We start from the raw sequence: 27,658 nt of genomic DNA on the forward strand, positions 1-27,658 counted from the left end.
GGAGTCGCTAATCGCTGGGTTTTTTTTTTTTTGCATTTATGAACAAGAATTGTAAAGACGACCTTCGGATGGCCCTAACAATCAAAACAAAAATGGCAGCGTGCAGAAGTCGTCACTTGCTGCTGTTTGCTAATCGATTCCCGATTGGATTTCGCGGCGGGTAAGTTTTCTCATTGATATTTTTTTGAAGTTATTTTTTAAAAAGCTCTTTTCATACATAACTAAACGAAAGCTTATGACTGCTTTCAAAAATCTAGGTGACTGTTCCCATCTGAAAGCTAGGTGACTCCTTACATTTTCAGTCTACAATAGAAAAGTACATTACTGATTTATGTGATAAATGCATACTGCTTCTATCTTTTTGGCTGAATATGATTTCGTTTTCCTCATTCTCATCAAAAACAAAATAAGGCGAGGTTGTGGCCCTGAATACTGTGGACCCCCAAACAGCTTTAGGCTGTTCCCTGTCCACAAAAGCTCCATTTAAGGAGGCAGTAGTGTGTCCCCCCCCCCCCCCCCCCCCCCCCCCCCCCCCCCCATGTCCACAGAAATCATAAATACATTATTGACTTTACGTACGTTAAGAGACATACTGTAGCACTATGTGCCAATACGGATTCAGGAATTCTGCCGCTGGCTCTGAAGTTGCAAATTTGCATGATAAAATTCCAGGTGATAGTGGTGGTGTCTCCTCAGTGCCGTTACATAGCCCTCCCTTCGAAGCTGCTGTCCCCAACAAACACTTCCAACTTCCTTAAAACGTGCACAACTCTTGGAAATGGCGAAATGGTCTTCTTTTCCATTGCGGTCTTGCAGTCAGTGACAAAAGCACATTAGCAGGGGATCTGAGAACTTCACTGTTAGGTTGTGCACTTCTGTGTGGTGTGCAGTTGATTACAAGCGAGTAGATGAATCTCCTTGTGTGGTGCTGCAGATGTTCCGGTCTTTTTGGCTGTTTTCTTTCACTGACACTGCAAAGGCCATTCAAGGTCAACGTCTCAGTGTTCAGGCTCTTCCATTGCTGCTCTGTAATAGCTCACCTTTTTTGGCCATGCACTTTTACCACCTGACCTTCTTCACACAGCTCACCTGTGGTCTGCGGCAACTCAATCTGCCACACTTTTTTCCTAGCTTCATGAGTTCGAAGTTCCACTGGTGTCCACATGCCCTGGCCAGTGGATTTTAGCAAACAAAGAAGCATTGGTGAAGCTGTAGAGGTAGCTGACTCTTGGCTGTCTTCCTCCCTGTACTGATGCTGCAATCGGCACTCCAGATCTCAGCTTTGGGGCTGTCCAGCAACTCCTCAGAAGAGCCAAGCAAGTCCATTTTAGGTCTTCACAGCACTTGGTACTTTGCTAAGTTGAACTGCAGGTTCCATTCTCATTCTGCTTCTTCTCGCCTTTGCCACATAAGATGGAATTCTGTCTGCAATATTGCAGGCTTGCCATTTTTATTGGAAAACCTGCTGCTGGCTCTGAAGCTGCTCAATTGCATGATGGAGTGCCAGCTCATAGTGGTGGTGACTCATTCCTGGCTGATGCATCAATATTGTTGTTTAGTATGGTTCTGAATCTCCTCCTTGCAGACTGTTAGGTCATTGTTAGTAATCAGTCCTCCCACTGTGGTGGGACATTAACAAAATTTAATGACAGAATTTCAGTGATCAGATTCAAAAATAAAACAAACCACAAATAGTCCACCATAACAAATATGTGTTTTATAGGAGGAATGCTTGTTAATGATTGTACATTCGTGATTGCTAGCATATTACAAATTATTACCTTTTGTTTTTTAAAGGTTAACCTTCAAAGCTAAGCAGTTCCTTGCACTTTCAGCTCAAGAAACCAGGAAAGGTGCTGGATTTTTAACTACTTCAAAAATCAACTTTTTTATAGGTTTGTAATTCTCTTTTTGCATTTTTATGTGTGTATGTATTCATAGGAGTTAGTGTAGGACTGCATCAGCCTGCACCAGCAAAGGAAAAAAATGTTAAAGCTTATTTCCACACTGAACAAGAAATATGTTTAAAGACACAATGCTTTGGCTATATAGCCTTCATCAGGAGTGCAACTGAAAAGGAAAGAGCAGATAACACACATAGGTGCGTAGGAAAGGGATAAAGCCAGGATTGATAAGGAGGTGAGAGTAGATGTGAAAAAAAAAAAAAACTGCCATTAGAAAACATGAAGGGAGAGATTAAAATATTAGTTGTGATGCCAGGCTGAGCTTAGCTTATGCCTTCTTGTTTTCTTTGAAAAGTGTCTTTGAAGCCCTGTGAAAGAACACAAACAGAGATCTCAGTGTTGTTATGATCAAGGTATGTCAAAGTGCTCTACAATAGGCTTTGTAAGGCCTTTGATTTTAACTGTCTGCCAGCCATCTCCCTGTTTCATCTATGGAGATGGATAGACACTTTCAACAAGAAATGCAGTAAATAAGATTTTTAGACCAGTATGTAGCCCATTGTTTAATATTGAATTTACCAGAGGAACCAGACACAAGGGTATTATTGATGACATACACTCAGCAACCACTTTATTAGATACACCTTGCTAGTACCGGGTTGGACCCCCTTTTGTCTTCAAAACTGCCATAATTCTTTGTGGCATAGATTCAGGAAGGTGGTGGAAACATTCCTCAGACATTTTGGTCCATACTGATACGACAGCATCACGCAGTTGCAGTATATTTGACGGCTGCACATCTATGATGTGAAATCTCCTGTTTGATCTCATCCCAAAGGTGCTCTGTTGGAATGAGATCTTATGACTGTGGAGGCCATTTGAGCCCAGTGAACTCATTGTCATGTTCAAGAAACCAGTTTGAGATGATTTGTACTTTGTGACATGGCACATTATTCTGCTGGAAGTAGCTATCAGAAAACAGGTACACTGAGGTCATAAAGGGATGGATATGGTCAGCAACAATACTCGGGTAGACTGTGGCATTTAAACAATGCTCATTTGATGTTAAGGAGCCCAAAGTGTACCACGAAAATATCCCCCACACCATTACACCACCACCACCACCAGCCTTAACCATTGATACAAGGCAGGATGGATCCCTGCTTTCATGTGGTTGATGCCAAATTCTGACCCTACCATCCAAATTTCACAGCAGAAATCAAGACTCATCAGACCAGGCAACATTTTTCCAATCTTCTATTGCCCAATTTTGATAAGCCAGTGCGAATTGTAGCCTCAGTTGCCTGTTCTTAGCGGACAGTCCATGTGGTGGCCTACTGCTGTAGCCCAACTGCTTCAAGGTTCGACATGTTGTGCGTTCAGAGATGCTCTTCTCATTTGTAATGAGTGGTTATATGAGTTACTGTTGCCTTTCTATCAGCTAAGACCAGTCTGGCCATTTTCCTCTGACCTCTGGCATCAACAAGGCATTTTCACCCAGAGAACTGCCAGTCACTGGATATTTTCCCTTTTTTGGACCATTCTCTGTAAACCCTAGAGATGGTTGTGCATGAAAATTCCAGTAGATCAGCAGTTTCTGAAATCCTTATACCAGCTCGTCTGGCACCAACAGCCATACCACATACAAAGTCACTTAAATCATCTTATTTCACCATTCTGATGTTTGGTTTGAACTTCAGCTGGTCATCATAACAATGTCTATATGTCAAAATGCATTGTGATTAGATATTTGCATTAACAAGCAGTTGAGCAGGTGTACCTAATAAAGTGGCCAGTGAGTATATCTGTAAATGACATATCGTCTACTTGGAATGTGATTCGAGCACTGATTGATGGCATAACCAACTGGTGGAAAAAGTCTAGCTGATGGGGTCCAGAAATTCCAAGAACTTGATGTTTTCAGAGGCGGGATCACTCTTTTCCACACTGCTGGTGTCTGCTGCAAAGTGTGCTTTGAGATGAATCCAGTGAAAAAAGTGGTTAAGGCCACTTTGGACTTGTGGGATTCTCCGAATTTTTTTCCCCCAGAATGAAAGTCAAACTCTTGCTGAAAAGTGATCATTCATCTTGTAAAAGAGAGAGCTCAGTTGGTATAGTTATGACAAGATTACTGTTGGAGAGAATGGAGGAGGGTTTCTTCTCTGGCTTGTTTTTCAATAACGAGTTGAGTTTGATAATCCTTATTTTTGTTTGAAAAGTCATAGTGATGTATTGATTGTACAGATTTCATTTCATATTGATTCTTGGAACACTTCCTTATATAATTATACCTTTTTATATTCACTGTTGTTTCTTCTTGCAGTCCTTTCACTTGTATTTGGAATAACCTCCCTTTGACGTTTGTCATTAAGAATGGTGTGCCATCCATAAATAGTTTTAAGTGTCTGCACTATTGGTCATTAAAGAAACCGCAGGATAAGGAGCTCTGGGGAGAAAAGCAGTTAAGTGCCCCTAATTGGAACAAGAGTTTCAGGAGTAAAGTATACATCCTGCTGTGTCAAACTGGCGGAACTCAATTTCTTTCTCTTCTGTCAATTATATTAAAAACGCTTTCCCGCCTGTCCGCGTTATTCAGCCTTGACAACTCCTTTCCACACCGCTCACCCAATCGTTACTTCTGCTGTGCAAACCCTTTCTCCATACCAACCAGTGACACTTTCAGTGCTAACTCTACCTTCAACGCAGTCTGTTGTAATGGCAGGGCATAATAGCAAATAATCTATTCAAGAACGTCCAATTTTATATTGCGATAGAAAAAGTGTGGCAAGAACTGATAAATGAACGTCGAAAAAAAAAATGAACAAAAAAGAGCAGCATAAGAAGAACCGTCAAATAAATGAAAGAGAGGAAAATATCCCAAATAATATGCGAACAGAAATTCAAAAAAGAAACGTTAATAGTCTAGAATGTAAGTTAGAGGATGAAGTAATTCTTAATATTGTATCAGTCTGGAAAAGAAAATACAACCAAGGCAGTGTGTCCTCTAAAGCCATGCAAATAGGGTTGCTGAGAGTGCTGTGGAGAGGGGCAGGCAGAGGAGCCACATCTGCCAGTCTTAAATAAAGCAGCCACTGGGATGCTGGGAGCGAGAAATTATTAAGAAAGTCGCGTTAGTTTTTTTGGCAAGAAAAGGGGGTCTGCAGTGGGGAGCGAGTTTGAGAGATGTTTGACACGCCGTTTTTTTTTTTTTTTCTTCCAAGTTTGCATTGTCCAGTTAAGGCAGAAGAGTTATAAAACCTTTGTTTTTGGACTGCTACAGCCACATGCCGGTGTATTTTATTTCTCCCTCCTGGAGAGGGACATTGCAATATTGTTTTTGACGAGGCGTTAATGTTATTTCATTTTATTTTTACTTTTATTATGTTTTATTTCTTAAGTTTTTCTTTTTTACATTTTATTATTCGTTGATATTTAAAATAGACAGTAGTGAAATACTCAAGTAACTGATTTTCTCTCAATAATAACTAAGGACCAAACTGCCTTCGTCCCACACCACGCATATTCGTCTATATACCATTTATTTAAATACAATCGCTTTCTCTAACGGAGGAGCGACCCAACGCCCTTCGATTGGGGGTTGGTGAGTGAAGAGAGCAGGGGGCAGAGTCACCTAGTAGACTTACAGAAGAAATCAACCAGACTTGGGTCTTTAAAATACTGAAAGGTATTCCTAAAACGGATCCAGTAGCAGTAATTTATTCAAATTTGGAGTCAGATTCCCAAGAGCAAATTATTGGCAGGTACATTTAAGAGAGAGATATCTCTTCCTAGAATTCTTCTTCACTTGAATGGTTGTGGGAACCTAACACATCAAATCATTTTGTGCAAATGGTTTTTAAAGTTGTGGACCTGCATATCTCAACTTTATGCAAATTTGAACTTTAAGTTACAGTACTAGGTAATGTCTTATATGTCTTTTGTAGTCTTTCACCATGAAACCTATCAACAAAAAGATTCCGTCTCACCATATCATTTTTAAAAGAAGTACATTTAAAGTAACAGTTGTCTTCCACCTTGCTTATTCCACAAATCCCCGATTTTCACTATCCTGTTTGCTTTCACCGTGTCAGCTAAGAAGTAGAACTTCCCAAAATTTTACAGAAAAACTCTTTATTTCCGATATCTACACTTACTATAACAGCATCCAGTAAACCTCTTGCACAGTTTCTACACCACCACCAGTCTATTTGTAGGCAGGCTCAGGACAAAACTTTAGCATCATTTTCACATACAAAATAAAGTAGCTAATTTACTTAAATTTAAAGTTAAATGTACTTATTAGATGTGCTCTGCAAATGGTTCCCATCAGACACCACATATTATGGCATTGCCCTCAAGTTAGACTTCTGGATGTATTGCATGCATTTAAGAATTTTACTGTACTCTGTATGTGTGACAATATTACCACTACATCCTATATACATATACTAGCAAAATACCCGCGCTTCGCAGCGGAGAAGTAGTGTGTTAAAGAGGTTATGAAAAAGTAAAGGAAACATTTTAAAAATAACGTAACATGATTGTCAATGTAATTGTGTTGTCATTGTTATGAGTGTTGCTGTCATATATATATATACATATACACATATACACACACATATACAGATATATTATATATACATATACACATATATTTTTTATATATATACTTTATATATATATATATATATATATATATATATATATATATATATATATATATATATATATATACACACACATACATACATACATACATATACACACATAGATGCACTTACAATAACATAGAAATCAATATAAACAACATTAACATCATTATCATATGAGAATATGAAGTAATATATCCATCCATCCATTTTCCAACCCGCTGAATCCGAACACAGGGTCACGGGGGTCCGCTGGAGCCAATCCCAGCCAACACAGGGCACAAGGCAGGAAACAATCCTGGGCAGGGTGCCAACCCACCGCAGGACACACACAAACACACCCACACACCAAGCACACACTAGGGCCAATTTAGAATCGCCAATCCACCTAACCTGCATGTCTTTGGAATGTGGGAGGAAACCGGAGCGCCCGGAGGAAACCCACGCAGACACGGGGAGAACATGCAAACTCCACGCAGGGAGGACCCGGGAATCGAACCCAGGTCCCCAGATCTCCCAACTGCGAGGCAGCAGCGCTACCCACTGCGCCACCGTGCCGCCCCGAAGTAATATATAAGAAGCACATTTCATATAAATATAAATTATTAAACAGTAAAATCTTCTTCTATAATTTGCTACCGTGGCTTTTCGTTGGTCTGTCCAGGATTTGAAATCACCTGTAGCTTGCAAACCGTTTCACCTATTGACTTGAAATCTGGTACACATATAATACGTCACGTCTGCTATCCGCTTTATGGGTGATGATTGTATTACTCTTTTTATGTTTATTTTATTTTAGAATCAACTCCTATCTGCGCACACCAGGGTGGCCGTGGGCAGATGCGTATGGTGTATTCACTCCATGTTATCGTGCATTGCGCTGTCACTGGTATTTTGATAAAAGAATTTGAACAATATATAAGAAGCGTATAAATTATTAAACAGTAAAACATTAACATTTAAGAAGTAAAGTTACATTGAGTACTACTGCAGTGCCTTCGGGTATACCTCATTTTTTGTTTGCCCATTACATGCTTAAATGTATAAATTTTTTGGTGTACCTACCCGAGAACACGCGACATATAACCGACCGTGGGAGAAGCATGGATTTTAAACACGCGTTGAGTTCATCTGCTGGTCTCCCTTTTGGAATAACTGGTAATGTTTGACTAAAATCTACAGCGAGTAAAACGACATTACCTCCTTTTTTTTTTTTTACGATCTCTGAGATCTTGCTTTTTTCGGTTCAAGGCTTCATAAGCTCTTTTATGTTCCATGGTGTACTTAATAAGTACTAATTATCCCAAACCATCATCTTTGAATGTTGCAAGACTTTCGCCTTGTATGTAGATCGGGGTAATTACATTCATTGCATTCCTAGTCTGAATCACAATCTGATTGTATGGGTGGTTACCTGGCACTGTAGGGTTGCCACCCGTCCTTTAAAATACGGAATCGTGCCGCGTTTGAGAATTAAATTGCGCGTCCCGTTTTGAATCAATACTGGACGGGATTTATCCCGTATTTTTTTTATCATTTTTTTTTTAAAGCAGTGTGTCATGCAAATCATCCCACACGCATTTTATGAAGATGCCTCCTTTCCTACTTTTGATTGGGTAATACTTGATGTCATCGTTCGTTTGATTGGTCTTTTTAACTGTCCAGTGAGGAGGGCGTGTCTTTTAAGTACAGTCTGCAAAGTGTTGGCACTGAGATGTGGCGTCAGCGCCATAGTTGAAGCCCCTAACGTTGCGGTCAGCAAGTCGGCTAACATCCGCCATGTGCCGTCTTTCAGTTGCGAGAAGCAGATCATAGAATGGTTGAAACTGTTGCCCCTAACGTTGCGCCACGGCGTGTGGTTCGTTTATACCTCGTGTCTTCTCATTAAACTTTTATCTCGCGAATATGTTATTGCAATCCGCAGCGGGAGCGTTTCTATAAACTTAATTTAAACTTACGTTTTACACCGTGCTTTGTTTCCCTTATGAACATGCTTGTATGCTTAACTCGCTCCGTTCTCAATTGTTTAATTAATTTTTTGCTCTTCGCTGTTTGCGGCTGTTCCTCCATTTCCCCCTACTTCGTTCTTTTATCTCGCGAATATGTTATTGCAATCCTTAACGGGAGCGTTTCAATAAACTGATTGAAAATAGTTTTGCATTTACCTTTTTAGTAAAAGGCGAGCTTTTAAGCCTGAGAAATCACCCCGTAAATGCACACGTTTAATTGGACATGTGTTAATATGTATGGTTACACAGTATTAAAAGACAGTGAACAACGTCAGTTACCTTTGTTCCCACGTTTGATAAAAGGTGAGCTTTTAAGCCTGAGAAATCACCCCGTAAATGCACACGTTTAATTGCACATGTGTTAATATGTATGCTTACACAGTATTAAAAGACAGTCAAAAATTAACGTCATTTACCTTCGTTCCCGCGTGCGACTTGTGCTGTAAATCTCTTCCTTGTTTTTAGTTCACGTGATTACGTAGGAGGCGTGATGACGCGATACGTGACTCCGCCTCCTCCATTACAGTGTATGGACAAAAAATATGTTCCAGTTATGACCATTACGCTTTGAATTTCGAAATGAAACCTGCCTAACTTTTGTAAGTAAGCTGTAAGGAATGAGCCTGCCAAATTTCAGCCTTCCACCTACACGGGAAGTTGGAGAATTAGTGATGAGTCAGTCAGTCAGTCAGTGAGGGCTTTGCCTTTTATTATTATAGATTACTGTGCTGTCAGAGGCCTTTGAAATGTCAGCATGCGCCCATTACTTTAATACTCTATGGCATTATGCCAGATGAAACACTCATTCACACCTACTGTAACTCCCCTTATATTGGTAGTGTGCAAACTAATTTTGATCAGTTAGAAGACTATTGCACTACACTGTACTTCACCAAGGCATATCCAAGACAATCTGATACTGGTGAAAATAAATTGTATAGAGTGGTGATTAGTTCAAATATTTCTGAAAATTTGGTGTCCTGTCTTGGATATAACACTTCTTTTTCAACCTCCAGAGCAAACTTTAATCTTTGATATTTCTCTTCTGCTCATTGTTTCTTTTATTTTAACATTTTATTTTTATAAATCAGAACAATACAATGGCATGCTGCTTGATCAAACATATAATAACAACATAACAGATACAACCAATACAGTAATCCCTCACTTATCGCAGGAGATAGGTTCCAAGGCCGACCGCGATAACTGAATTTCCGCGAAGTAGGGACACCATATTTATTTAATTATTTAATGTGTATTTGGACGTTTTTAAACCCTCTCTGTATTGTTTACAACCCACCCTTTACTCTATTAATAACAGGGACAACTGCTAAGCAATATGAAATCGGTAGATAAGTTTACACTTACTGTATAGCGAAGTACACGTAGCTATATATGACATGATGATAGTGATGAATATGCTGCGCAGTAAAAATGATGACGATGAAGGTGATAATCCCCTGAATGCAGTAGCAAGAGCACGTTAATGCTGAATGAGTGAGATGAGACTTCCTGGTTAATGCAGCACTCCGTCGCTGAGCCAATCAGCAGCACACAGAAACTTAACTGCGTGCTCTGATTGGGTAGCTTCTCAGCAATCCGCCAATAGCATCTCTTGTATGAAATCAACTGGGCAAACCAACTGAGGAAGCAAATACCAGAAGTAAAAAGACCCTTTGTCCGCAGAAACCCACGAAGCAGCGAAAAATCCGCGTTATATATTTAGATATGCTTACATATAATATCCGCGAAGTTGTGAATCCGCGAAAAGTGAACCGCGAAGTAGCGAGGGATTACTGTACTTCAAAATTAATACAAATAAATGAGTGAAGAATAGAAATATAAAGAAAAGAGAAAAAAACAAAGTTAAACAAGATTCAACCTCCTACTCAATTGCTCTTTAGTATGCTGTCTAGTGGGTGCTGCAGGGCTTGAGTGAAATTGCATAAGAAATTACAATCCTAATATTCTAGGCAGTCATACTGTATCTATATTGTGTTCTGCTCTGGGCAAGAATGTCCAGTTAGCTGCATTATGTCTTTTGAATATCTTTGTATGCAGTGAGTTGTGAGGCTACGGGGTTTTTTTCACTTCTGGGATTTGTATTAAGCTTTTTAAGTTTTTTTTCTTGGTTGCTAATAAGCCTAAGGCATGTTTTGTATAATTCTGGTGTTTATTCATGTTCTGCATGTTTTTGGATTTTTGCGTAATTATAGTTATGTTAATTCAAGCTTTAGTGTGTTTGACAAAATAAACAGAGCTATTTAAGAATCATATTTTTTTTGTAACCAATTTTTTATTGAACTTGAAATGTATACAAAGGTATTTAATCATTTAAGGCTATAGCAGAGGTAACAGCATCAAAAAAGAAATAAACCCTAAAAACAGAATTATAACCTGTCAACTCCCTCTGCTCCACCCCACCAACCTCAGCTCTTTAAGAATCAAATCAAGTTGTGCCTTTGGCTAATTGGCCCCTCTAGATCGACCCAGTATCAGTGCCATCCTTTGAACTTGTACTTAAAGATATGCAATGCTCGCTCTGCATCCCCCCCTCCTGGTTTTAGTGGAATTTTTGTTTTGTTTGTTTAACTGAATTGCTGAAGGATAATGGTAACATGGAGTTAAGGAATATTTAAATATCTTTGTTTTTTTTTTGTTTTTTTTTTAAGTCCGACACTTGCTCATTCAGACCCAAGATACACCAAACCCCAGTAGTTTAAAATTTCTTCCTGGACAGAAAGTTCTGGAAAAAGGAACTGTGGATTTCAGAAGTGCAGAAGAAGCAGAGAACTCTGCCTTAGCAAGGTAAGCAGTGTGAGCCAACATATAGGTACAGGCTGGGAAACTGCTAATCCTTTGCTACGTTCTAAACCCGACATTTTGGTTTTTATTGTTTTCACCTTTTGTACTTACCATTTAGAACTTCAAACTGAAATGTATCACCATGTGTGTATGGTACTATGAAATTCTTACCATAACATTTTCCACAGAGGAGGAGGAGGAGTAGTAGTAATGCTTTACTGACAACAGATGGCAAATATGACATCAGAACATATACTGTATACAAGAAACAATCTTGTACTCGGTATGAGTAACTGTGGAGTAGCTATACCTGCTAACCTCAAGATTACTGTTGTGTATATACAGTACAGTACAATGACATTCAGTGCTGCCTCTAGCCTAACTAAAAGCCCCAAGTGTAATCATCTTGCCCCACCCCCTTACCACCATTGTTACTTCAATCTCAAGGGCAACTCTTAGATTTGGACTTCAGTGCTATTTAATGGAAATGATATACCAGTTGATTTGTTTCCTATATAAGTAAAAGCCGAATTATTAGTAGTAATAGCAGTAATGATGATAATAATAATAATAATGGTCCAGGGTATAAGTGTGCTGTTACGCTTTGTTTCTTGGTATAGCCAACAGTATCACTTGTGACATGTGATACAATGAGAACAAAAAGAATTTTACTACACTAATAATAGTAAAGAAAATAATATAAAATACAACCACTACTATTACTAATATATCAAATACTACTAATAATAAGAATAAAAACTACTGATATTTCTTAATGCAGTGAATAGTGTCAAAATGAAGCCAAATATTTAGATTTTTAAAAAATGAACATGTGAATATATCACCTACACTTATGAATTTATCTAAACATTTGTCTTTCCAGTGACGCCAGATAGCAATAAGGCATTAACTAAATGAGTTTTGTTAGCTCTTAATAAAATAAACCAACAGCTGTAGTTAAGCTGAGCTAGTTGCTCTTTTGTATGTAAAAGTTGCTAGTGCATTGCTTTCCCACAATTGAGCCAATAACTAGCTAGTAAGCAAGAGGGCTATTGCTGAGTGTGTTGGTGAAACTTGCAAACATGTCCTGGGTGTAACAACACTCGGAGCGCTTCATATGGTGACTAATGTTAGCAGCCTTTAACAAAGTGTAGAGGATCTAAGGTCTCTATGGTAGTAGTAAGTAATCCTAACCATGTGACAGCTACTGTTGGTACTGTAACATCAGCTAATATCTACTAAACACTCAATATCAACACTATCCCACATAATGCTACTCCATCTGCTAGCTTTAATGTATTGGGAATTGATGTAACATTAGCTAGCTTGCTGGAAGTTGGACAAATTTAAATTTTTAAACACAACTGCAAGTGCAACACAAGCTGCTTCATTTTGCTGTTTTTTTCTCTTGTCTGCACTCGTGACTGGTGTTGACTAGAAGACACAGTCAATGACATTAATTTGACGATTTGTGAAACAGCAATACAGTGATCCCCCACCTATCGCGGAAGTTACGTTCTAGACCCATCAGCGATAGGTGAAAATCTGCGATATAGAAAGACCATATCAATAAACTTTTTTTTTTTTATAGTTTAAGCCTTGAAATACCCCTCCCACACGCTTTAAACACAAGTAAACTTATTAAAACACACTTTGTAAACACATATGATATGTGGATGTTGGGCTAAGGATATGAGTAACATCTACTATAAAAAAAAAAAAAAATCTTGGCAGGGAGACATAACGTGATCTTCTTGGAAGACAATTTGACGTCCCGCGAAACAAGGCAGTGAGACAGAAGGACAGCTGCTGTACAGGCTTTTCAATGATTGATGCGCAGAGCGACAAGCAGAACACGCACCTTGGCAGAAGCAGCACAAAGCCAGTAGCTGATCCGTCCACATCTCCTTAACGTGCATTCAGCTCCCACCCTTCACAACACGAGAGGGAGAGATGTGAAGTGGCAGGAGCGTTGCGCAACTCCAAGGGGGTTGAGCGAAGCGATCGAGACCTGATCATCTCGGAGAGACACTTTGACGACACGCGAGACTAGACATTACAACCTTAGGAAGCAAAACCCGTGAGATGGTGACTTTTGCACGTTACGCCCTACTTACAAACAATTTAAAACAAGTTCACGGATATCTAACCTAGCAGTTGTTGGAATGCTTTTGGCAGACACACTTGAGGTGCTCCCAGCTCTTAAAACAATGACAAGCAGAACATGCAGCTCGCCAGCAGCAGCCAGCAGATGATCCGAGTGCATCTCCTTAGCTTGCATTCAGCCCTCACACCCACCCCCCCTTCAGAATGCTAGCGGTAGAGATGCGAAGTGGCAAAAGGACAGCTACTGTACAGGCTTTTAAATGATTGACGCAAAGTGCGACAGGCAGATCACACAGCTGGCCAGCAGCAGCAGCAAGACAGCAGCTGAACCAATCATATCTCTTTAGCGTGCGAACAGCCCCCCCCCCCCCCCCCCCCTTCACAAAGCAAGCAGCGTTATAAGTCCCACGAGAAAGAGATTTAACCTCGCCTGGGGCAGGAAATAAAGGACAAATATTGTTTTTACAAAAGTTTTAAAGTAAAAATGAAAATAATGCATATGTAACAATTCCCATGAAAATAGCAATCTCTTTAAATTGTTTATCCGGTAAACCAAACCCGGGGGTGGGCGAGCAGGGGGCGGAGGCACCTAGTAATAATAATAATAATAACTAAGCTCTAATAATAATAAGAACTACGATATAGCGGGGGATCACTGTAACCCCAAAAGAGTCAAGCTCTTATGTAATATTGTAGCCACCAGGGGGCACTGCAGCTCTCCGAACACCCGACATAAACCTGCTCGGACACAAGTTGCCAACAAACAACTGGATTTTATTGTGGGAAACCCTTCCAGTGAGCATTTCCCATGCCACAATCATAAAGCATAGCCGTCTGCTAAATTGTTTTATCTTCTCTTTGCCCTTCTCCTCTGCTCCTCCAGTAAGCTTTGTTCACTTCCTCCCGACTCTGGCTCCCAGACTGAAGTGGGGCTGCTCCCTTTATACAAAACCCCAGAGTACTTCCTGTGTCCTAAAGTCCTGTCCTGGGAGCACTTCTGGGTGAAGATGGAGCCCAACCAAGTAGGGCTTGTAAGTTTTCTCTGTACCCCTTGGCAGCACCATGGAATCCAACAGGGCTGAGCCAAAGAACACCAGTTCCCATGATGCTCTGTTGGGAATCTGTGTTGCTGCCACAACCCAGTAGGCTGCCATCTAGCGATCTGGGGGAGACAATGCTTTATGCGCACTATCTTACCTGGTCTTTCACTCTGAGGACATCCCAGCTGTTCCTCACAATGTATATACACATTTTTTTTTAAATGGAAAGACTTCTTCCTGTTTACGGTTTTCAGAAGTGTGTATTTGTAATTGTATGTAAATAGCTTTTTAAAGTGTTTTTTACCAATATAAAAATCTTTTTTCCTTTCTTTGTGTTTTTTCTTTTAAGGGAACTGTTTCAAATAGAAGGAGTGAAAAGTGTGTTCTTTGGACCAGATTTCATTACTGTGAATAAGGTATGCTGTCATGGTTTCCTGAATATGCTGCATCTCCATCATATAAAGAACACTTTTTAATGTTTTTTTCTTGGTACATGATCCAAACAGATTGGTGATGAGGTAGATTGGAGGGATCTCAAGCCACAGATTTCTGAGGTCATCACTACATTTTTAGAAAGAGGAGAACCTGTTCTGACAGAAGTGCAACATGCTGAAAACTGTAAGAGTTATTCCAGTTACTATAAATGTTAAACATTGCACATCATTTTTAAGTTTTGTTAATGTTTTTTCTTTATTGGTGAACTAGCAACTAGCACCTACCACATTGTGGGTTCTAATTATTCATTTGCTGCTCCCTGGTTATGCCAGAGAAACTAAAACCCAAAATCATGTAAAGTATTTATTTTTTCCTCTCCAGATGTGTGTGTGTCTGTGTCTGTGCGCGCGTGTGTGTGTGTGTGTAAATATGTACAGTCTATGGTAAAAGGAGGTGATATTGTTTCTGTGTCTATGTACACTTCAAATAGTGTTAGGGAGTCATGGATGTCAAAAATGGTATATGTATTACACAGAATAAAATACCTTTGAATGAAAAGACATGATAACTTTTAGCACAAAAAAATCAGTTAAAGAGGAAAGCTGTTTGTTCTCTGGAACTGTCCGACTGTCCTCTTGTGTGGCCTGTCCATTTGCCCATCAGTCAAGCTCATTGATTCTGTCTTCTAATTTGATGTTTTTGTTTATGTACTATGCCCAATATGTCTAGCTTCCCAACCTGAAATTTCATATAAACTGCATTTTATGCAGATAGTACTTCCCAGTGGGACAAGGTTAGGGTTTCTTTACAATTCATTCTGGCTTTCTTGTGCGGTGAAAGATTACTTGATATAGTGACTACTGCCTTCTGGTGGCAACCATTTTCCACACTTGAATATGCACATGTCCACTCGTTACCTGCTTTAGATGTTCATTTCTTTCTTTTCTCTCTGAATCGCCCATATTATATATCCTGTGGTGACATTTTTGTGATTAAACCATTGCCATCTTAGCAAATTTTCAAATGTTTCTGGACTGCAGAAGATGCTTCCATTTTTTTCATTCAGATCAGTAGTTTTTATTGCAAACTGTCATGCTCAACAGTAATATTATACTTGAAATGTTTTAAAGCAAAGTTAGTAATTTGCTAGCTTATATCAGGGGTGGCCAGTTTTTTGTTTCAACCGGAGTTCGACACCCGTGAGGTAGAATGTGGAGGTAGAATGTGGTGCTCCAGGATCGGAGTTGGTCGCCCCTGGCTTATACCTTAAACTATTGTCAATCTAATATCTACCAATCATCCTTTATTTAACGTATCAATGTTTGTATTAAAAAGCAAGCACCATTATTGGCATGTGCCTTCTTCTCTTTTCCATACTCACACAGGGGCCTGATTACCCGGCCTGAATGACTTTCATCATGTGGGAGTAAACTCCACATAAAGAGAGTGTGCAAGCTCCACCCATACAATAACCAGATGTGGGATCTGAACCCAGGATTCTGGACCCATTAAACAGCAGTGTTAACCACTGTGGTACTATACCACACCAAACTGAATAATATCCAATATACAAAATACATGAAATGAAACACTGACAGATATTTCTGAAGTCCTCTTGGCATCTATAGCACGTCTGATAGATTTATAGCAAGTAATATCCAAAGGAAGTATACGTATTCAGGGCATTTAAAGTATAAAGCTAGAAAACAGTGTACAGTAAAAGAGAAAGAAAAAGCAACAGGTAATAACAAAAGGAAATACAGAGATAAGAGCAGTTTTAGTATAAAACTTTTAAGTGTGAGGAAAAAGGTAGTCTAACAGGGTAATTTGATAAATCTAGGGTAGAGCTTTTGAGGCTAATGATATTAAATGTTTACATATATATAGAAAATTGGGGAAGGAAATAACATTCCTTGACCATTTTAGGGGTTCACATATATTTTATAAATATCAGCAGTAAATCTAAAACTGTTACATTGTTAAAATGTTTATTTTTAGCTCATTCTGAAGAAGATGATGAAATTGTTTCCATGATTAAGGAGCTGTTAGACACCAGAATTCGGTAAGAGACATAGTGTTTATACAAATGTGCAGCAGTTTTCTTTCCCTGAATCAATGCCTAATGTATGTATTGTGCTGTATTTTTGTCTTCTAGTTGACATCACTACGGTTTCCTGCATTATTTTTTTTCTACTTAACACATGGTAGAGCCTACCTTTATTTTGTCTTACGACTCTTAATGTATAATGGAATTGGACCTGTCACTTATAGTACAATGCATTTACATGCAAGTTGATTGTGTGACTTTAAAATGCTCCTTGTTGCACCCCACTAGGAGTCAGTGCCTCATGGAAGGGTTTTCTATTGAAAGGTGAATACTCTAGATTCCCCGGAGTTAGAGCTGTGGTGCTAATAACAGAGAAGGAATTGCTCAAATTATTTTATTATAACAGATTTCCTTATAAATGTTTATCTAACAATACTATTTCATACAGTTCAGTTCATGTTTGCCATTTTGTTGTTCTTTGCAAGGTCCAATTGTGTGATTGTTGTAGCTCTACTGAAACATGAGTGTAGGGTTAGAATTAGCAAGAGAAAGGTATTTTCAAGTTTAGATAATTGGTGAATAGGTCCTGTGGTAGCTTTTTTGAATATGAAATAAAAATCAAATAACAGTATTATATTTTTTTTTGAAAATGCTAATACAGTAATATAGTAGTAGATGTTTATTACAAAGTAAAATTTTTCTGTTTATTAAACTGTACAGTACGATATTTGAAAAGGTCCATCCATACATCCATTATCCAACCCGCTATACCCTAACTACAGGGTGACGGGGGTCTGCTGTAGCCAATCCCAGCCAACACAGGGCGCAAGGCAGGAACCAAACCCCGGGCAGGATGCCAGCCCACCGCAGGGCACACATACACACACCAAGCACAATTTAGGATCGGCAATGCACCTAACCTGCATGTCTTTGGACTGTGGGAAGAAACCGGAGCAAACCCACGCAGACACGGGGAGCGAACCCAGGTCTCCCAACTGCAAGGCAGCAGCGCTGCCGCTGTGCCACCGTGCCTCCTATTTGAAAAGGTTTACAGAAAAATCTATATAAAGTACATTGTCAGGGCAGGACAGGAGCCAACACGTGAAATCTGTTAAATTTTGAAAGCAAGGTCACAGATGCACCTCACATACACAATCTTGAAGAGTTAGCGATATTGTTTTGACAGCTACTATCGTATTGCAACCTACTTCTGCCATCACAATCATTGAGACATTGAGTGTTTGTCTTCCTCTGTTCGATCTGCTGCTGAGTACATAGGTAATATAAAACTTGGTTTTCTTTTTGATTTTAATGCTGCCAAAGTTGTTATAAAAAACATAACTTAATTCAAAAGGACATTTTCTATGCAGTACATGTCTGTCTGAGCCAAAAACTCACAAAAGCCCAGCATTTTCCTTATTATGCTTCACTCCTCTAGTTTTTGTAAATCCAATGATAAAAATGTGAAAAACATTAAAATAAAGGAGTTTAAACAGTTGTTAACCCCAGGTGGTGTTTTGAATATACAATAAGTGCAAGGCAAATTCCTGGATGTTCACTCCCTAATGTGTCTTATCAGTCAATTTTAAAAGTAAATGCCTTCCCTAAGGAGTTCTGTGACACATCTGTTCATCCTTTGCAGTTCTGGTGCAGATCAGTCTTCAGCGTGTTGGCCTTTAAATTCCTTCGTTCCTTGTTTAGTTGCCACCATTGACTCATTAGGTGAATTCACAGCACTCCAGTTATAGAAATATGTACAGTACTACATAAGCAATTGCATAACAGGTTACCTGCAAACAAAACTCTATGTTGTTGGCCTTTGAGGCAGCATTTCAAAGACAAAGACATATCTAAAACTGGCAAATGAAAAGAAAAGGTAATATTGGCAAAAAATTGGAATCACTCAGAGATCCACTGTCCAATTTCTGTGTTCTTTGGCCATTTTACCTTTTCAGTGTTGCAGATAACACTGGTTTATGGCATATAATATTTATAGAAACTACCAAATAAGAACCTTTAAGGCATCTATTTCTCTAATAACAGACTGTCATGTACTTATCATCTTGTGCAGTTTTACATCTTAGATGTACCCCCTTCTTTTTCTATCATGGTTAGATCAGTTTGCCCTCTTCTCTCAAGACAGCAGTTGACATCTTTTGTAATTTTTTTTATTTTCTTGGCAAGCTGTCATTTGGGGTAACATTCAAATTGCACAAAGAACAGACTGATGTGTTGTCTAGAGAAATGTATTTCATTTTAGCCATTTTTGAACCTAGAATTGAACTTTAGGAATGCCAGTACCTTGCAACCTACAAAAAAAGACAATTTATTTACTTAAATAGAACAATACTTTTCAGTTGTGCTAACACAATTATAAAGGTTCCTCTAATAACCAAGTAGCATTTAAACATGATTAATTTAGAGGATGGGCTAAGAGAGTTTACCTTTAGGACACTGGTACAATGGCTGCTGAAAATAGGACTTTGCAATTGTATGTGAGCAATAAATTATAAATAATATAAATTATAAGTAAAGCGGTAGTAGCCATTTGCAACATTATTAATGTCTTAACCCTTTTTAAATAAATGTCACCTTGAGACATCAATTTGGTGTAAACAGCATTTAAGGTCAAAATACTTCTCACAAGTTTTGTGTTGTATTTATTATGATTTTTAAAGTGTATTTGCCAACAGATACATAGGGATATTAAAGATACCTGTGATTTTCTGAAGAACTGCTTAGCTGTGATGGGCAACATGAGCCCAATAATAATTTTAAATAACCTTTCTTGATTTAGTTAAAGGTCATTAGCACATACAAAATGTTATGTCAGTCACGATTAAACGTAGATAAGCAAAGCATCCCTTTGTTTTGCTGGTCTTTCCAAAAACTTACACAGCTACTTATCTTCTTCTAAATTCCTTTTTATGCAAAACATTTTAATATGCTTCAGACAATAGATAGATAGATAGATAGATAGATAGATAGATAGATAGATAGATACAATACTATATATGACTGCATTCCTTTAAAGTTATTTTCTGTGGTGTTGCTGTACACCCTGTGCCTAACAATATATAAATATCAAGAACCTATTAAGGAGTAAGGCCACTAGAACAACTTTACTCCTTTTTGAATATTGTCATACATGTCAAATATTGTCTACATTGCACAGTTCTTCAAGAAAAGAAACCTATAGCTCTTTGAGGGGTCTGCTTCTCACTATGTGCTCCAGAACTTCCCATAAAGTTTCATGGATGTTTAGATCCAGTGATTGGGGAGGTCAGGAAAGGTGTCAGGGATCACAGTGAAATATGGGATAATGATAAGGAAACAGTATTTGCAGCAAATTTTCCTTGGACATTATACCACTATGCAGAGCAATCAGTGGACATAATCACTTCCAATAGATGGCTGTCAAATCATTGCAGACCACCTATATATTTACTAAATGTCATTCAGTATTGTTATTTGAAAGCATCAATTGGGATTCTTTATCCATAAACCTTCTGGAAGGAGGAAATTGTATGTAAGATGACTCATCACACCATATTATATTTTTTATATTACTCAGTGGTCCAGGTAATGTGCTCCTTACACTAAGTTATGCATTTTTGTGTTTTGGTCTTGGATATAAGCGAAGGTTAAAGTGGGCTGGTGCACACAGTTACAGAGTACTGTCACTTCTCAGTTTTTAGCAGTTGCGTACCGGAAGTGTTTTCAAGCATACCGGGTCATGTGACAGATACCCACGCTCCCTTACCACCCTACACCCATCGGTTGACTGTCAAAGTATTGTGCGTAGTATCCCAAGGGGATACAACGGCCCACCTCACTCTTCGAACCACTATTAGTCAGTGTATCGTGGAGCTGGAAATTCCACAGAGGGAGAACATCCTCTTAACCACTCTTCAGTCAAATGTTAGTCAGTGTGTCACTGTTCTCACAGCTCCCGCTTAAACAGATTACCAGCACTTATGTATATCCACTTCTGGGACTGGAAATAAATGGTTTCCAAGTGACAACCTTGCCATAAATTCCAACTTTATGAACCTTACAACATACAGTCAAAGTAAAAAGTATGTGAACCCCTAGGAATTATCTATATTTATGTCTAGTCTGTCGCTGAAACTGCTCCTCTGCCTGGAGATGATACTGTTCAGTGGATGCAGTGGATTCTCCATGATTGACCGGAGCCTGCTCAGCGCCCGTTGCTCTGCCACAGATGTAAAACTGTCCAGCTCCGTGCCTACAATAGAGCCTGCCTTCCTCACCAGTTTGTCCAGGCGTGAGGCGTCCCTCTTCTTTATGCTGCTGATAAAGAACAATATTAAATTAAAGAGTGATAACAATGCAGGTATACAGACAGACAATAACTTTGTATAATTTTAACGTTCACCCCCCCGGGTGGAATTGAAGAGTCGCATAGTGTGGGGGAGGAACGATCTCCTCAGTCTGTCAGTGAAGTAGGACATTGATTATCACTCTTTAATTTAATATTGTTCTTTATCAGTATGCTGCTGCTGGAGTATGTGAATTTCCCCTTGGGATTAATAAAGTATCTATCTAATTCCCATATAAAACATGGTCGTATCTTCATGTCAGTCACAATAATGAACAAACACAGTCTCCTATAACTAAAGATACACAGATTTTCAGAGAATGTTTGACCAAATTGAATAAATCATGGATGGCACAGTGGTAGTGCTGCTGCCTCGCAGTTAGGAGATCCGGGTTCGCTTCCCGGGTCCTCCCTGCGTGGAGTTTGCATATTCTCCCCGTGTCTGTGTGGGTTTCCTCCGGGTGCTCCGGTTTCCTCCCACAGTCCAAAGACACGCAGGTTAGGTGCATTGGTGATTCTCAATTGTCCCTAGTGTGTGCTTGGTATGTGTGTGTGTGTGCATGCGACCTGCGGTGGGCTGACGCCCTGTCTGGGGTTTGTTTCCTACCTTGCGCCCTGTATTGGCTGGGATTGGCTCCAGCAGACCCCCCATGACCCTGTAGTTAGGATATAGCGGGTTGGATAATGGATGGATGGATGAATAAATCATCAAACTGTGAAACTGAAGGTTGGAAAATGTAAGTGAACCCTAAACTAATGACTTTTTAAAAAGCTCCTTGCAGTCGAAATTTAGCACACCTGGAGTCAATTTAATGAAACAAGTTCAGAGGTGTGGCCTAGAATTGCTTTGATTGATAAAAATCACTTTAAAGTTTGAGTTTGAGCTTTTGACAAGAAACATATCCAGATGGGATCATGCCTCGCACAAAAGAGCTGTCTGAAGAGCTACGATCGAGAATTGTTAATGTACATAAGGCTGGAAAGGGTTACAAAGTCATCTCAAAGATTTTAGATATTCATCAGTCTACAGTTTGGCAAGTTGTCTATAAATGGAGACAATTTGGTATTGTGGCTACTCTGCCTAGAAGTGGGTACCCTGCCAAGATGACCCCAAGAGCACAACGCAAAGTCAGCAATGAGGTAAAGAAGAACCCTAGAGTGACAGCAAAGGACTTAAAGAAGTCATTAGAACTGGCTGAAATCTCTGTTCATGAGTCAACTATACGCAAAACATTGAACAAGAAAGGAGTCCATGGCAGGACACCAGAACGTCATTTGGCGTAAAAAGAGCACTGCATATCAACATCAAAACATCATCCCTACAGTAAAGTATGGTGGAGGGAACATCATGATTTGGGCCTGCTTTGCTGCATCAGGGCCTGGACAGCTTGCCATCATTGAGGGGAAAATGAATTCACAAGTTTATCAACAAATTCTCTAGGATAATGCGAGGGTGTCTGTCCATCAACTTAAGCTCAGAAGAGGCTGGGTGATGCAACAGGACAATGACGCCAAACATTGCAGCAAATCCACAGCACAATGGCTTCAGAAGAACAAACTCCGCCTTTTGGAGTGGCCCAGTCAGAGCCCAGATCTCAGTCCTATTCAGATGCTGTAGAATGACTTGAAGAAAGCCATACACAGAAGACAACCAAAGAATATGGAAGAGTTAAGGCAGTTCTGCAGGGAAGAATGGGCTAAAATTCCCCCCGCACGATTTGCAGGTCTGATCTGCAGTTACAGGAAGCGCCTGGTTGAGGTCATTGCTGCCAAAGGAGGGTCAACCAGTTATTAGATCCCAAGGTTTACTTACTTTTTCCACTACCACTGTGAACGTTGAATGCGTTTGTAAAATAAAGACATGAAAGAGTAGAATTTTTTGTGCGTCATTGGCTTAAGCTCATTGTATATATCAGTACCTGTGACTTAGATGAAGATCAGATCACTTTTTATGACCAATTCATGCAGTAAACCAAATAATTCCAAAGAGTTCACATACTTTTTACTTTGACTGTACATTGTTTTTGAGACCAGTTTCCTAAGGTCCTGATCTAACTCTTGTGGGGAAAAAAAACTACATGACATACACACAACAAGAACAATATAAAAATAATAATCTTTCTTTCCTTTGCTACATACCGCATGGCTTAAGTAACATATATCATTTTTGGGTGGAGGTTTCCTTCAGTTTCTCTAAAATTAGATCAAGATGAGTTTTTAAGGTCCACAGAGTGCAACTTGGTAATTTATTCCATGTCTGTGATTCTCTGAGTAAAGAAAAACTTTCTAATGTTTGTGTAAAATACATATATAACATATTTTCATCTGTGTCTCTGTGTCCATGGTGAAGAAATTTTATCCAGTCCACTAATTTCCTTCATATTTTTAAACAATTTAAACATGTCACCTAACTCTTTTAACCTTTGCTCATAGCTTCTGTAAAGTTTGATCAATCGCAGTCCTGGAATCAGTTCAGTTTCTCTTTTCTGTAGTTTCTGTAATGGTTCTTTGCCTTTTTTGGTAATATGGACACTAAAACTGCTTGCAGCACTCCAGGAGAGATGTCACTCATACATTATATAACTTAAGCATAGCTTTCCTAGATGTGTACTTCACACTTAATGCTGTATAACCAAACATCCTATTAGCCTTCTTAATCTCCAATGCACACTTGATGTAGATAATGATAAGTCCATTACGACTTCTAGAACCTTCTCTTAAAGTGATAGTTTCAGAGCTCCTCTTATGTATTTAAATCTAACATTTTTCTTCCTGAAGTTTGAAAATTCACCATAATATTGGAAGAATGTGTTCACGTGAGGTTGGTGCAGAATCCTCTTTAGTTTTTCTTGAAGTCTACAGAGAATCCCATCAATCAATTTAAACTGTGTATATGAAATAGAGAATGGTTAATTTGACAGGAAAGGTCACAGGTTGAGACAGTACATATCTGACTTTCAGTGCATCTGCACTTTTGAGATCGACATGGTTTTGTATTATATAGTCTGTGCATTTTTTGTATGTAGCAAGTTTTTATACATATTGTCAAATTTTGCATTAATTAAGCACAGTATATTTCATACTGTATTCATTTTTTTGTACTACAGTTATTGGTCTGTGGGAGATATGTACTGTAAGTAAAAATCTATTTTTTCTATGGACACAGAGCTCTAGCAACATGTGAACAGCTGAAAATAATATTAACACTCTTAGTAATACAGCTATTGTAAAGTATGATTAAATCATATTTGCATGTCATTATAATAGGCCAACTGTTCAAGAAGATGGTGGAGATGTGATTTTTAAAGGATTTGAAGATGGAGTAGTGAAGTTGAAATTAGTGGGCTCTTGCACTGGATGCCCAAGTTCAACAGTGACACTAAAAAATGGAATTGAGAACATGTTACAGTTCTACATTCCAGAAGTTGAGGAGGTTGAACAGGTAAGGCAGTTTGTGTGTGTGTGTGTGTGTGTGTGTGTGTGTGTGTGTATATGTATATATAATATAAAAATAAAGAGAGAGATATATACACACATTATATACAGTGGAACCTCTGTTCACGACCATAATTCATTCCAAAACTCTGGTTGTAACCCGATTTGGTTATGAACCGAAGTAATTTCCCCCATAGGATTGTATGTAAATAAAATTAATCCGTTCCAGACCATACGAACTGTATGTAAATATTTTTTTTTATGTTTTTAAGCACAAATATAGTTAATTAAACCATAGAATGCACAGCTTAATACTGAGAAAACCTTGAACAACAGAGAAAACTAACAGTGCAAGAGTTCGCGCTATAGGGCTACGAATCGCTTGCTAAAAACACTCGCGCTGCCTGTGTGTGTGTGTCTCTCTCTTTCTCACACGCCTGTGTGTGTGTGTGTGTGTGTGTCACGCTCTCTCTCTCGTGCCGTGTGTGTGTCGCGCTCTCTCTCTGTCTCTCTTGCTCGCTGCACAGGAAATGCACAGGGAGAGACTGAACATGTACAAACTGAAAGGGAAACTGGCTTGTTCGTATACCGAGTATGTTCGTGAACAGATGCAAAAGTTTGTCGAACTTTTTGGTCGTAAACCGATTTGTACGTGTTCCGAGACGTTTGTGAACCAAGGTTCCACTGTATACATACGCACATTTTTTTTTTTTTTTTTTGTCCATTTGGTTTTTCATCTCAGACTTTTTAAGTTAACTAGAAACAATGCATTTAGGTACAGTTCATCTCTGAATACTGTCTGAAAACCAAAAAGCCAAGTTTGAGTTTTTAGCAAATACAGTATTTGTAAAATTCAAAATAAGATAACACAAACGTTTTTTCCTATCTCTTCCTTCTTTTAGGTTATCGAAGAACTAGATGAAATTAATATGAAAGCATTTACAAAACTGGAGAAGAAAATTCAAGAATCTTAAAACATTATCGTGAAGTATCAGCTGACTGGTAGCTGAGTTTTGCTTACTGTTCTTTATTAAAATCCTGCTATGTTTTGGTTTTATACATGATTAGTTGATAATGCAGTTTATTTTAAATGTGCGTACTTTGTTCTTTTTTCTTTTAATTCACTTGAATGTCAAAAATATGCTATACCGAATACACCATGAACATGCGGTTTCTTTTTTCAAAACTGTATATAATTGTTTTCAGTATTTTTTAAGTAAATTCTTTTTAAATATGGCATTATTTTAATGACTTCTTTAACATATTTTTTTTTAGCTCAGCTCTGAAGTTTAATATTGCACAGCTATTGTACTGCACACATCTCTGTCACATCTAGTGTTTTTAAACAGTGTATTTTGTAGTTGTCCTAGCGAAATACTAGATTAGACAAAATGACATAATTTACCCTGTAAAATATAGACAATTAGGAAAATATGTTGAATGTATCACCATAGTTTTTGCATTTAAAAAATGTTTAATGTATATATCCATGATTCGAGCAAATGTTACTATTGTATTTTTAAAAATAAACTCTAACTCCAACTCATTTTTTTGCATATTGAATGCAAAGAAAAAAGACTATAGATTACATGTCATTCTGGATGCACTGCAAACTTTGAAAAATAATTCTTGAAAAAATTGTTAAACCAATATTTAAAGAGCCATTCATCAGGTTGTTGCATAACAGTTTAAGTCAACCTTGTTCTTAAGGCAATTCTGTGGTGTCTCTTTCATTGAAATAGTAAAACACACACTAGAAGCAGAAGCATTAAACATGCACATGGGTGCCCCAAGGATAGGTGCAGTCACCTACTTTTCTCTCTGTACACCACTTCGCTGGGCTCCATCATCCAATCCCATGGTTTCTCATATCAGTACTATGCCGATGATACATAGCTGTAACTGTCGTTCCCTCTGGATAACAATATGGTATCAGCTAGAGTCTCTGCTTGTCTTACTGATATCTCATCCTGGATGAAGGACCGCCAGCTACAGCTCAACCTGACAAAAACAGAGCTTCTTATGATCCCAACTAGCCGGTCTGTTCAACTCCTCATCTCTGTACCTCTTGTCTCATTGTTGCTAACACCTGACAGGTCAGTTCCCAACCTTGGTATTTTTTTTTCTCACCACATTTCTACTGTTTCTCATTCATGCAGGTTTACACTGTACAACATCCACAAGATCAGAACTTTTATATGACGGAGCATGCAGCATAATTTCTGGTCCGGGCATTGGTCTTGTCTCATCTGCACTGTTGTAAGTCGCTCTGGATAAGAGCGTCTGCTAAATAATGTAAATGTAAAATGGACTACTGCATCTTGCTCCTGGCATGAGTACTCTCATGTGCAATGAAGCCGTTGTACATGATCCAGAATGTAGCCGCAAGTCTTGTATTTAACCAGCCGAGGCAGCACATTGCACTCTGCTCTTCAAGTTGCTGCATTGGCTCCCTGTAGCAGCACACTTTAAGTTCAAATCCCTGATGCTTGCCTGCAGAGTAGTCAATGGGTTATCACCTGCGTATATGTAGACAATGGTGAGGTGCTACACTCCTTCTCGCCACACTCAGGTCAGTCAGGGAACAGCGTCTGGTGATGTCACCTCTGCATGGTATCAAGTCTCAATCCAGACTCTTCTTGTGTAGTTCCTAGCTGGTGGAACGGGCTGCTCATCTCCATCTGAACTGCTGACTCCCTCATTGTATTTAAGAAGCAATTGAAGACCCATCTGTTCTGTAAATATCTATCAAATTGAAAAGAGAAAAAAATACTAAAAACTTTTACAATATTTTTATTGTTGGTCAATGTGTTGTTTAAGGTTAATTGCTGTATTGATTGTGATCTATGATTATAAATTAGTTATTGCATTTCTTCACTTGTGGAA

At 38.8% G+C, this 27,658-nt stretch overlaps 1 protein-coding gene across 1 annotated transcript; it reads left to right on the forward strand.

Moving 5' to 3' along the window:
- On the forward strand, positions 1 to 26,318 carry zgc:110319 (uncharacterized protein LOC796111 homolog). The gene is made up of 8 exons (XM_028795945.2): positions 1 to 160; positions 1,798 to 1,895; positions 11,235 to 11,370; positions 14,863 to 14,929; positions 15,020 to 15,131; positions 16,947 to 17,010; positions 24,605 to 24,779; positions 25,675 to 26,318. Exons 1-8 carry the CDS (start codon positions 39 to 41, stop codon positions 25,744 to 25,746), a joined length of 846 nt encoding a protein of 281 aa, XP_028651778.1. The 5' UTR covers positions 1 to 38; the 3' UTR covers positions 25,747 to 26,318.
- The last annotated feature ends 1,340 nt before the right edge of the window (positions 26,319 to 27,658 follow it).

Source organism: Erpetoichthys calabaricus, chromosome 2 (genome assembly GCF_900747795.2).
Source record: "Erpetoichthys calabaricus chromosome 2, fErpCal1.3, whole genome shotgun sequence".
NCBI classification, from domain to species: domain Eukaryota; kingdom Metazoa; phylum Chordata; class Cladistia; order Polypteriformes; family Polypteridae; genus Erpetoichthys; species Erpetoichthys calabaricus.

What these genes read in the sequence shown, in the direction of transcription:
- zgc:110319 (XM_028795945.2), top strand. Translation starts at nt 39, where the DNA reads ATGAACAAGAATTGTAAAGACGACCTTCGGATGGCCCTAACAATCAAA. An exon ending in AAAAATCAACTTTTTTATAG is followed by an intron (nt 1,896 to 11,234) that starts GTTTGTAATTCT and finishes TTTTTTTTTAAG; the next exon opens with TCCGACACTTGCTCATTCAG. An exon ending in AGTGCAACATGCTGAAAACT is followed by an intron (nt 15,132 to 16,946) that starts GTAAGAGTTATT and finishes GTTTATTTTTAG; the next exon opens with CTCATTCTGAAGAAGATGAT.